The 11,993-nt window shown below is 40.7% G+C and overlaps 1 protein-coding gene across 3 annotated transcripts in view; it reads left to right on the plus strand.

The window, feature by feature from the left end:
* The window catches only part of EYA2 (EYA transcriptional coactivator and phosphatase 2), a 200,996-nt gene that overhangs the window by 87,800 nt on the left and 101,203 nt on the right, over positions 1-11,993 (plus strand). For all 3 annotated transcript variants that reach the window (XM_008572544.1, XM_008572547.1, XM_008572546.1), the window contains exon 7: positions 9,043-9,185. In XM_008572544.1, coding sequence (XP_008570766.1) covers positions 9,043-9,185 — 143 coding nt within the window. The remainder of the gene's footprint in view (positions 1-9,042; positions 9,186-11,993) is intronic.

Raw genomic sequence — 11,993 nt, forward strand, 5'->3', positions numbered from 1 at the left:
CGGCGCTCCCGCCGAGGGTTCGGATCCCACATACAGACCGGTTCCCGCTCACTGGCTGAGCGAGGCTCGGGAGCAACGCCGAGGGCTGCGATCCCGTTGCCGGTCCCGGTCCGGTACGGGGGGCGACACTGAGGGTTGCGATCCGTTGCCGGACACGGAAAAAGACAAAAAAAAAAAAAAAATTAAAAGAAAATAAATAAATAAATAAATAAATAAATGTTAAGAAGATGTCCTTAAGTTTTTTCTTTCTCTTTTCTGAAACCTACTGATGTTCTAGGGCTTTGTAGAAGCCAAGCTAGCATGATGGTGTATGGATATTATTACTAAATGTCAATTGGTGGATGGTTACAGAAGGAACAATAGAGAAGACCCGCCTCTTTTGTGCCTGGGTTTCTTGATGAAGCTATTGATTTTATATTTTTCATCACTGGGTCTGAGTTAATTATTCAAGGTTGGATGACAACATGGCCAAACACTTTTAAATCAACTTTTAAGAAAGTTTAGGGCTTGAGCATTGATTTGGGTCATTGCACTGTCATCCCAGAGAATTTAATGAATGCAAAGTGCCTCCCTAACAACTTCCAAATTGCTTTCTTTGAAGGATATGAAGTTTCACGAGCTTTTTTTGTCATAAATTTGGATTATCTTTTCCATCCTGCTTTTCAGAATGTGACCCCTCCAAACTAGTTTCAGCAAAAGCGAAAAAAAAAAAAAAGATGAGAAATTAGGGCAGAGAGGAAATACAAGCAGGAAATCTTCAAGTAGATGCCCCTATCTATCTATAATTCAATGGCGAACTGGATTCCAAAAACTTACCTCCCCAGAATTTGGGTTATGTGCAAAGGTCATCTTTGCTCCCCAGCAGGAGCAAATATAAAGGCTCGTTGTGTCTCTTTGAAATTTTTCTTTATTGTTTCCCCATGTTCTTCGTTTATTTCTTGGTCTAAGGTTAAACAATAAGTGGTTGAGATGGTTTTTACTGTGCGTCTAACAAGCTCACATAAAATCTAATGACATAAATAATTGTCAGCTATAACTGAGGTCTCTTGCCTCTTTTCTCCAGTGTCTGTTATAAAGGAAGGGCATGTAAACGTGTGTGTGCATCTGCACACACATACACACATGCACACACTCATGCACTCTTAAAATTTCCCATAAAAACTCCACTCTTGAAATTCTCCAGGATGTCTGTGAGTGGTTGGTTCCAAACTTCAGAGGTTCAGGAGGTTTCTGTATCACTGACAGATCACGCTCACTCCTTGTGTCGCCTGGATACACTATTTGGATGCTCTTCATTACCCCCACCCCCCAGCCCCGCCACGCTACACTCTGCATTGACATGCATTAACGTTTATATGAAGTGCCAACAATTTGCAGATGATTTCAGGGCAATTTGCTGATGTGGAAGGCAAAATCTGCCCCGCCACGCTACACTCTGCATTGACATGCATTAACGTTTATATGAAGTGCCAACAATTTGAAGATGATTTCAGGGCAATTTGCTGATGTGGAAGGCAAAATCTGAAAGTCTGACATTACTCAAGAGAAAAGACAAAGCAGTATCAGTTGCTTAAGGATTTTTTCTTCTTAAATGTTTAAGTATGATACAAATTATCTAAAAGGAAGTTGGAGGATTTTTTTTTTAACTTCTTAGATCATCTCCCTCAGCCAATAGAAGACGAATTTTTTTAATCTCTCAAGAAGAAACTTGGAAGGCTCTTCCATGCCATTTGGCAATGTCTAACAGAATTTAAAATGCACATACCCTTTAACCCAACTATTCTACTTCTCAGAATTCATCCTAAAGATAAACTCTCACGTAGGTACAGAGACTTAAGTAAAAAGAATATTTATTGCATCCATATAATAGCAAAAGACTGGAAACAACCTGGACTGCCATTAACAGGAAACAGGTTAAATAAATAATGCTGCAACATACTGTACAGCTGTTAAAAGAGTGAGGTAGACATATCTATGCTAGTAGGGGTCTCTCTTGGAGCTATTGTGATAGTAGAAAAAAAGCAAGATGCAAATATATATATTTGTATAATATGTATAATGCGATCCTGGGATTCTAAAAAATATAAGTTTAGTTTAATATGCATGTTTACATAGGAAATTTTTGGAAAAGTATGCAAAAGCTACTGTTAGCCATCTTCTCTGAGAAGGGAAACTGAGTATCTGGAGCAAAAGGAAAAGACTAGGTATAACAATCTATAGGACACTCCATCCAACAACTGCAAATACATTTTTTTTCCAGTGCACATGGGATATTTACCAAGATAGATATATTCTGGGCCATAAAACAAGTTTCAGTACCTTTAAAAGGACCAAGGCATACAAACTATGTTCTCTGACAATAGTGGAATTAGAAATAAATAGCAGAAAGATTTCTGGAAAATTCCCAAACATTTGAAAGCTAAATAACACACTTCTAAATAACCCATGGGTCAAAGAAGAAATCAAAGGGAAATTAAAAAGTACTTAGAACTGGATGAAAATGAAAACACAACATATCAAAATTTATGGAATGTCATGAGAGCAGTACTTAAGGAGAAATTTATGGCTCTAAATGCCTGTATTAGAAAAGAAGAAATGTTACAAACCAAAGACCTCATTTTCTACCTTAAAAAAAAAACAGAAAACGAAGAGCAAGTTAAAACCAGAGTAATCAGAAGAAAGGAAATAATAAAGATCATGATGGAAACCAATGAAATCTGAAACAGAAAAACAGTGGGGAAAATCAGTAAAACCAAAAGCTAGATCTTGAAGTAGATTAATAAAATTGATAAAACTCTAGACAAGCTAATCAGGGGAAGAAGAAAGAAGATACAAATTACCAAAAAAATGAGAGAGGTGACATCACTACAGATCTTAAAAGGATAATAATGCAATATTGTGAACATCATGCCAATAAATTCAACAACTCAGATGAAATAGACAAATTCCTTGTAGGATAAAAACTACCAAATCTCACTCAAGAAGAAATAACCTAAATCAGCCTATATCTATTGAATAAATTGAATTTTTTGTTAAAAATTTTCCCATAAAGAAAATGCCAGGCCCAGATGGCTTCACTGATTAATTCCACTAAACATTTAAATAAGAAATACCAGCTCTACACAAACTCTTCAAGAAAATTTAAGAAAAAGGAATACTTCCCAGCTCATTCTATGAGGCCAGTATTACCCTGATGCTAAAACCAGGCAAACACATTACAAGAAAACTGTAGATAAATGTCCCTCATAAACATAGACACAAAATTTCTAAACAAGACGTTAGCAAGTCAAATCCAATGATACATTAAAAAAGGATAATATATCATGACCAAGTGAGGTTAATCCTAGGGATGCAAGTTTGGTTTAAAATTTAAAAATCCATCAATTTAACTTGCTATATTAACAAATATATAATTTGAAAAGGTTATGCCAATAAATGCAGAAAAAGCATTTACCAAATTCATCGTCTATTCCAAAAACTTCAAACTAGGAGTAGAAGGTAGAAGAGAGCTATCTTTATCAGAAAAGGACATGCTGTGGACTGAATGTTTGTGCCCCCTCCAATTTATATGTTGAAGCCCTAATCACCAAAGTAATAGTATTTGGGGGTGGGGGTGGGAAGTAATTGCATCAGAAGGGTGGAGCCCTCATGAATGGGATTAGCACCCTTATAAGAAAAGACAAGAGAAATGACTCTCTCTCTGCCATGTGACAATACAGCAGGAAGGCATCCATCTACAAGCCATGAAGAGAGCCCTCACTAGGGATTGAATCAACCAGCATCTTGATCTTAGACTTCCCAGCCTCCAGAACTGTGAGAAATACATTCTTGTTGTTTAAACCACCCAGACTATGATATTTTTTTTTCAGCCGCCTGAACTCACTAAGGACAGCAACAAAAAACCTACAGCTACAGGCCAGCCCGGTGGCGCACTGGGTAGTGCGCCGCTTGGGAAGCGCGGCGGCGCTCCCGCCCGAGGGTTCGGTTCCCACATACAGACCGGTTCCCGCTCACTGGCTGAGCGAGGCGCAGGAGCAACACCGAGGGTTGCGATCCCGTTGCCGGTCCCCGGTCCGGTACGGAGGCAACACTGAGGGTTGCGATCCGTTGCCAGACACGGAAAAAGACAAAAGACCAAAAAAAACAAAAAAAACAAAAAAAAACCTACAGCTACACCCCAAGATCAGAAATAAGACAAGGATGTCCACTCTTACCACTGCTATTAAACATTGCACTAGAGGTTCTAGCTACTACAATAAGGCAAGAAAAATAAATTGAAGGTATCTATATTTAAAAAGAAATATACTACATGATCTCATTTATATGTGAAATCTAAAAATGTTGAACTCATATAAGCAGAGAGTAAAATGATGGTTTACCAGGGGCAGCAGTGACAGGTAGAATGGGGAGATGTTGGTTGTTTCATTTAGCTAGGAGGAATAAATTCAGGAGAACTATTGTACAATGTGGTAACTATAATCAATAATGTACTGTATACTTGAAAATTGCTAAAAGAGTAGATTTTAAGTGTTCTCACCACAAAAAAAGTGATAAATATGTGAGATAATGTACATGTTAATTAGCTTGATTTGGCCATTCCACAATATATACATATACCAAATCACAATGATGTAACACCATAAATGTATACAATTTTATTTGTCAGTTAAAAAAATCATCATCGTCATCATATCATCCCTATTCTACAGTGTTCTTGGGAAGATCGCAAAAAGCATGTGACTTGCAAATTATTAAATGACATGCAAATGTAATTAATGATTATTGGAAAATATATTTAGGAACTTACTTTATCATAGGCAGTTAAATATAATACTTTTTTTCATCTAAGGACATGACTATATTCACTTAAAAATTTTTCTAAGAAGAAACAAACCTCATGAAGTTAAGAAGTAAAATGACATCACCTATGTAGAAAATCTGATGGAATCTACAGAGAAGCTACTAGAGCTAAAATGTGAGTTTAGCGATGTTGCAGGGTACTAGGTGAATATATAAAAATAAATTATATTTCCATATACTAGCAACAAACAGTAGGAAAGAATATTTTTAAATGCCATTTACAATGGCATCAAAAAATAGGAAATGCTTCAGGTTAATTATGATAAAAGATATGCAAGACTTTACACCGAAAACTACAGAACTGCTGGCAGAGGTGAAAGAAGTCGCTAATAAATGGAGATAGGTACCTTGTTCACGGGCCAAAAGACTTACTATTGTTAAGATGCCAATTCTCCGCAATGTGATCTATATAGAATTAACACTATCTCTATCAGCATCTCAGGCTTGTTTTTTTTTAGAATTGTTTGTAGCTGGGCCGGCCCGGTGGCGCACTGGATAGTGCGCCGCTTGGGAAGCGCGGCGGCGCTCCCGCCCGAGGGTTCGGATCCCACATACAGACCGGTTCCCGCTCACTGGCTGAGCGAGGCGCGGGAGCAACACCAAGGGTTGCAATCCCGTTGCCGGTCCCCGGTCCGGTACGGGCGCGACACTGAGGGTTGCGGTCCATTGCCGGACACGGAAAAAAGACAAAAAAAAAAAAAAAAAAAGAATTGTTTATAGCTGATTCTGAATACAAAACAGGTGGAAGAGCCACAATGACTCTGATAAAGTAGAACAAAATTGGAGGCTGACACCACCTGATTTTATGACTTATGATAAAGCCACAGTGCTCAAGACAATGCGGTACTGGCATCAAGATAGACAAATAGATCAATGGAACAGAACAGCGAGTTCAGAAATAAACCCACATATACATGGACAACTGATTTTTGACAAAGGCTCAAAGGCGATTCAAAGGAGAGGATAGTATTTTCAACAAAAGAAGCTGGATATCTATATTCAGAAAAACTGTACTTCGATCCATACCTCACATAACATAAAAAATTAATGTGAGATAAAAGTACAAACTCTGATAACAAAACATGGGAGAAAATCTTAGTGACTTTGGATTAGGCAAAGATTTCTCATACATGACACCAAAAACATGACCAAAAAAAAAAAGGATATAAATTGGACTTTATGAAAATTTAAAACTGTTAGGAGAGTGAAAAGACAAGCCATGGTCTGGGAGAAAATAATTGCAAAGTATGTATCTGATAAAGTATGTGTATCTAGACTATATTAGGAACTCTAAAAACCCAATAATAAGAAAACAAACAATCCAAAAAAGAAATGGGCTAAAGATTTGAACAGACATTTTACCAAAGAATATGGCAAAAAAAACACATGATTAAGATGCTGAACATCATTAGTCATTAGAGAAATGCACCTTAAATCTACACTGAGACACCACTGCATACCCACTAAAATGGCTTTAATCACAAGGACTGACCATACCAAAGGTGGGCAAAGATGTGGAGCAGCTAGAACTCTCATCCACTGCTGGCAGGAATGAAAAATGGTACAACCACTTTAGAAAACAATGCAGCAGTTTCTTTAAAAACTTAAATATCACTTACCATATGACCCAGCAATCACATTCATTTAAAAAACAAAAAAAACACATCTATACAAAGACCAATGTGCAAATGTTCCTAGCAGGTTTATTACAACCCCAAATTAGAATCAACCCAAATGTCCATCCATAAGTGAATGGATAAACAAATTATGTTACATTATACAATAAAATAGTCCTCAGCAGTACAAAGCAATGAACTATTAATATACATAACATGGATTGAATCTCAAAACAATTATGCTGAGCAAAAGAAGCCAGACAAAAAAGAATACATACTGTGTGATTCCATTTATTGAAAACTCTAGAAAATGCAAACTAATCTATATCAGTGGTTGCCTGGGGAGGGAAACAGGAGGAAGGGACTACAGGGAAATACTTGGGGGTGCTGAATTTGTTCATTATCTTGATTGCAATGATGGTTTCACAGATGTATACATATACCAAAGCTTATCAAACTGTGTACTCTAAATATGCATGGTTTATTGTATGTGAGGTCTACCTCAGGAAAGCTATTAAAGTGAGCAAAAACGTTAAGAGGGAGAAAGAAAAAAAGTGAAATCATTCTAAGAAAGGTTTACATAAATTGCTTTATCCTGTGTACTCTGACTGTGACCTTGAACTTTGACTTTTCATTTTCAAGAGTGTATAAAGTTGGGTAAAAGCTGACTTTTTTTTTTGGCACACCTACTAAATTGGCTTCTCACACACCTTATTTTAGGCATTTGTTAGGTAGCTGGCATCTACCCCTCTTTTTAATAATATTCGCCTGGATTTTAATGAGGCAGCACATGTTTTCTAAGCCCCGGTAGCCTTAAACTACCAAGCAAATCAGGATAGACCTTATTCACATGGCTCCTCAGCATCTATGAATTTAGAAGGAGTTCTTTCTCCGGAAGAAAGTCTTTGCTTGCTCAGTGTTTGGGAATCGCATGCTGTATCCTGAAAATGTTGAGGAGCTGGAGAACGCCCAGCCATCCTGACAACTCAAAACCTTATTATGTCCTTATTATGTCCTCAGTCTGCTAAGAAGTTTTATAAATATCAAATAAACAAAGTTCAGTCCCTTGGGTTTTGGAGGGAAATAGTCCTTCCAAGGTAGAAAAAAAAATCAGTCCATTGCCAAGGATTTTTAGACAAAGGCATTTCCCCTTGATGATCCAAGAACTGGCGATTATAGCGGGGACTGAATCCCAGGATACATTTGGGAGCTAAAACAAGCAGCTGTTAAAGTAAGAAAGTGGGAGGAGATGTCCTCTAAGGTTCCACACTGGTTTACAATTCTGTCACTCTCTAGTGACAAGAACTGACCCAAATTTTGCCACTAATTTGCAGGGTACAGTGGTCCAGCTGTGTCACCTCACTTAAGCCTGAGTTCCCTCATTAGTTAAACAAAGATGATAACATGTAATAAAAAGCCACACATTTAAAACTTCTGTGCTTAAACAACACAACTCCACTCTGGCTTTAGGACCTGAATCCGGGAGAGCGATGTTCCACTTGTTTAGGACCATTAGATGATTGTCCCAGGGCATGAATGGAACACCCACGATGGGAAGAAGCAGGTGCCCAGTTCTGCTCTGTCTTCTCACTGATCCCATGTACCTGTGGCTGTGATCGAGCCAGAATTTGATTCAAATTACCTAATTGCCAGGCCTGTGCCAGATGCTTTTGCATATACAATCTCATTTAATTCTCAAATTGACAAACCTCTCAACACGTAAAGCTTAAAAGACTTGCTTTTAATAGAGAATGGAGCAAGCCCAGTAGGGAGAGGAATGGTGATAATTCTCCCCACACACTCCTCATTCACCTCTGGAGGGAATCTCTTAAAGGCAGAAGAGTTTGATGTCCAGCCACATGTAAATATGTATTTTCTTCCATTAGTCCAGAGATTCTCAGGCTTTCACTATACGTATAGCTCCCCCAGCAGCCCCCCTACTCTTCCTTCTCCCCACACACTCCTCATTCACCTCTGGAGGGAATCTCTTAAAGGCAGAAGAGTTTGATGCCCAGCTACATGTAAATATGTATTTTCTTCCATTAGTCCAGAGATTCTCAGGCTTTCACTATACGTATAGCTCCCCCAGCAGCCCCCCTACTCTTCCCTCAGGTCTCTGCTTAGACGTCCCCTCATCCAGGAAGCCTTCCCTGACTAGCCCCATATAAATGAATAACCTCTCAGCACCCCCTGCTCCCCAATCCTGATTTATTAATTCTCTGCAACACGTGGCCCCACCTGACAAAAGTACAGATTAACTTGTTCATTTGTCTGGCATGTCTCTCACTAGAATTTAAGTGCTATGAGAACCAGAATATACCCCTCAGTGCCTGCAACAGTTCCTGCTTAATAAATATTTGCTTGATGGACAAAGACAAGATAATGAATGTTATGAATGGGTGATTTAAGGGTCTTGCAAGAGTAGTTTTAATTCCACATGGTCTTTGCCTTCAGTGCTGCCTTTGAGACATACTGCTTTGGAATTAGATGGTGCTGATGTGATATTCCCTGGGAGGAAACACCAGCAAAGCCTCTGATGTGTCCTCCATTCCCTTTCTGACCCCAGGTGAATATAACACACACAACGGACCTTCCACCCCAGCAAAAGACGGAGACACAGACAGGCCACATCGGGCCTCTGATGGGAAACTCCGAGGCCGGTCTAAGAGGAGCAGTGACCCCTCCCCAGCAGGGGACAATGAGATTGAGGTAACCGCATAACTTCGTATAGCATACATTATACGAAGTTATACGATCTGTGGCCCAAAAGGGTGGCGGGGGGGGGGGAGGCAGATTTCTCTCCAAGTACATGGGGAAGAATTGTCCTTTAAGTTCACAAAGCCCAAGGACAGAGAAAAGAGCACTTGAAGGTGAAATATGGAAGAGTTGAGTTGGCCTTACAGAAGCCCTGTTGATGGACCAGGCCAGGAAAAGATGACCCTAGAGCTAGTACAGAACAGTGGTTCTCAAGTTCAAGCAGCATCAGAATCAGCCGTGGTAGGCTGGCAGGGGATGGGAGTGAAAACAGACTGCTGGGCCCTGCCCCCAGAATTTCCAATTCAGTAGATCCAGGCAGGGCCTGGGAATTTGCATTTGTCATCAGTCTCCTTGTGATGCTGGTGCTGCTGGGTTGGGGACCATACTCTGACAGCCCCTGGTAAAGAAGAAGATAAGCAGTAGGACTCCCAGCTGAGTGAGAGTGGTTCTTTAGCCCTGACTACATGTCAGAACAATCTGGGATGCTTTTTAAAATACATATACCCAGGCCCTATCCCAGACCAACTGAAGATACTTGCAGTGGGTGGGGGGGAGGGGTTAAAAGTTCCCCCAGGCGACTCTAATATGGCTTAGATGCTAATCGTCCTCGAGGCTGGCTCAAATGAGTTTGCTGCATCCTTTCTATGATTCTGGGTTTCTCAGACAGTGGTTCTCGGCCTGGGCTGCTCATGAAAATCACTTGGGTAGCTTTGCAAAACCTTCATTCTCAAGCTGTACCTAGACCAATTAAATCAGATTCCCTAAGGGTGGAACCCAGGCATGAGTATTTTTAAAGCTCCCCGGGTGGTTCCAGGGTGAAGGCCAGGCTGAGAACTGCTGGTCCAAGGGATGCCCCAATCTTTATCATAATAAAGCAAGTATACAATTATTGGTCAGGCACTGACATTTTCCCCAAACCAGCCTGCATGGGGGAGGGTACTAGTGGGGACATAGGCAAAATGGATGCCCAAAAAACAGATACAAGAGACTGTAACCTATCAAGGGAGGAAAATGGGTGAACTCATCAGTTTGTACTTGTTTGCAAGAGGCAGCCATCTGTTAGCTTGTGTGGGCTGCGGGAAGTACGTAGTATTTGCAAAGCCATACTCCTGTACACTTTATGTAGCAGCTACAAACCTCAGCCACAAACTCAGATGTGCTAAGAAATATTAAGATCATCTTCATCATTTCCTTAAAATCAGTGTAATTATAACTCTGAGTCCCCACCTCACCAGGATGGTGGGAAATTCCATCGCATTCCTGGGGCTCCACCCTTCCCAGAATTGAGAATCCATGGGTTCAAGTAGTCTCAGAAGAGTCTTTAATGTGCAGGGGGCTTGGTTGCTGCTGCCTTTCTCATTGTCAAGGCCTGCAGTGGTCAGTGGAAGTCCAGCCACTCTCTGAGGTTTCTGTGCCATTCATTGGGCATCAGAATCCTTGTTGAGCCCAAGAACCTTGGAGTATTAGCTGCAGACCTTTGGTTGCAAGCAACAGAAACCAGTTCTGTGTACTTAAGCAAATAGGAAATTACTGGGAGGGAAAAACAGAGAAAGGAGGCTATAGAACCAAGTTTAGAAGGAAAATAACAGAGGCAGTGCTAAGGAACCTAGGGGACCTTAAAGGTGCCAGCCCTGCTGGAGCTTGAACCATTTTAGAGTCTAGTGCCCATTCATTCAATGGCAGAGTCCGAGGAGACAGCATCCCATTGGCTTGGCTTGGGTCTTATTCTTACCCCTTAATTGACAGTCCCACCAAGACAGCACACAAAGGGAAAAGAAACCCAGGATGTTCTTATTAGAAGACCTGGGGATGGATGCTGGGGAGCACAAGCCACAAATGCCAACTACCAGAGCATTTGACATTTAGCCAATATTCACAAGTGTGCTGTGGCAGTTGTTTATGGCTCTTTCTGATTAGCCTAGAAGGGGTTAAATATTTTGAACATGCTTGTTCCCCACACTTGATCAGCCTCGTGAGCTGCAACAGCAGCCTCGATCCACCCTAGGGACCTGCCACGGAGCAAGTGCTCCCACTGCCCTTGGGACTGTTCTCAGTCCAGGGGATTCTGTTCTTGCTTTTCCCTCATTCTTAAAGCCCCTCCCTCCCCAAGTCACCAAGATGTTGCCCAATCCCTTCAGTGGGTTTAGGCCTTTGCAAAGGGTTGGAAGAAAATGAATTGGCTCCAGGTTGTACTCGCCATCTCCCCTCCCATATTCCTGAGCATTTTCTACCAGCTCAAAGTTGCAGAGCTGTAGAAAACACCGAGAGCAACACATACAATAATATTCACCCCCCTCAAAAAAAATTGTTCACTCACCTAACATGGTTTCTGCTCTTGGTGGGGGGATGAGGGGGGGGAGAGGTATTTTTCCATTAAACTGAGGAGGCGGAGAGTGTTGTGGCATGGAAGTCAGGGATTATAGGGTGATATTATTTTGGAAACATCTGCTTCTCGATTCCTGCCCAAGTACCTCTGGGCAAGAACAGTTGAAAAGGTGTGAGCTGTGTTTCACTTCTGTGCTTGATGTCAGCAAAGAGGGTTTGCACAGGTCACACCTCTTAAGTCTTGGCAGTTTTGCTAATGACTGAGCCCACAAAAGGAATTATGTAGAAGTGGAAAGGAGGAATATTCTGAGCGCATATCAGTTAAAACCTTTCAGCTGCAGGTGCCAGAAACCAACTTGAGCTAGCTTAAATGGAAAAGCAAAATTTATCTGAAGGACACAGGGACTCTCTTAGAACCCAAGTGCAGAGGCCCAG

Source organism: Galeopterus variegatus, unplaced genomic scaffold (assembly GCF_000696425.1).
Source record: "Galeopterus variegatus unplaced genomic scaffold, G_variegatus-3.0.2 Scaffold805, whole genome shotgun sequence".
NCBI classification, from domain to species: Eukaryota; Metazoa; Chordata; class Mammalia; order Dermoptera; family Cynocephalidae; genus Galeopterus; species Galeopterus variegatus.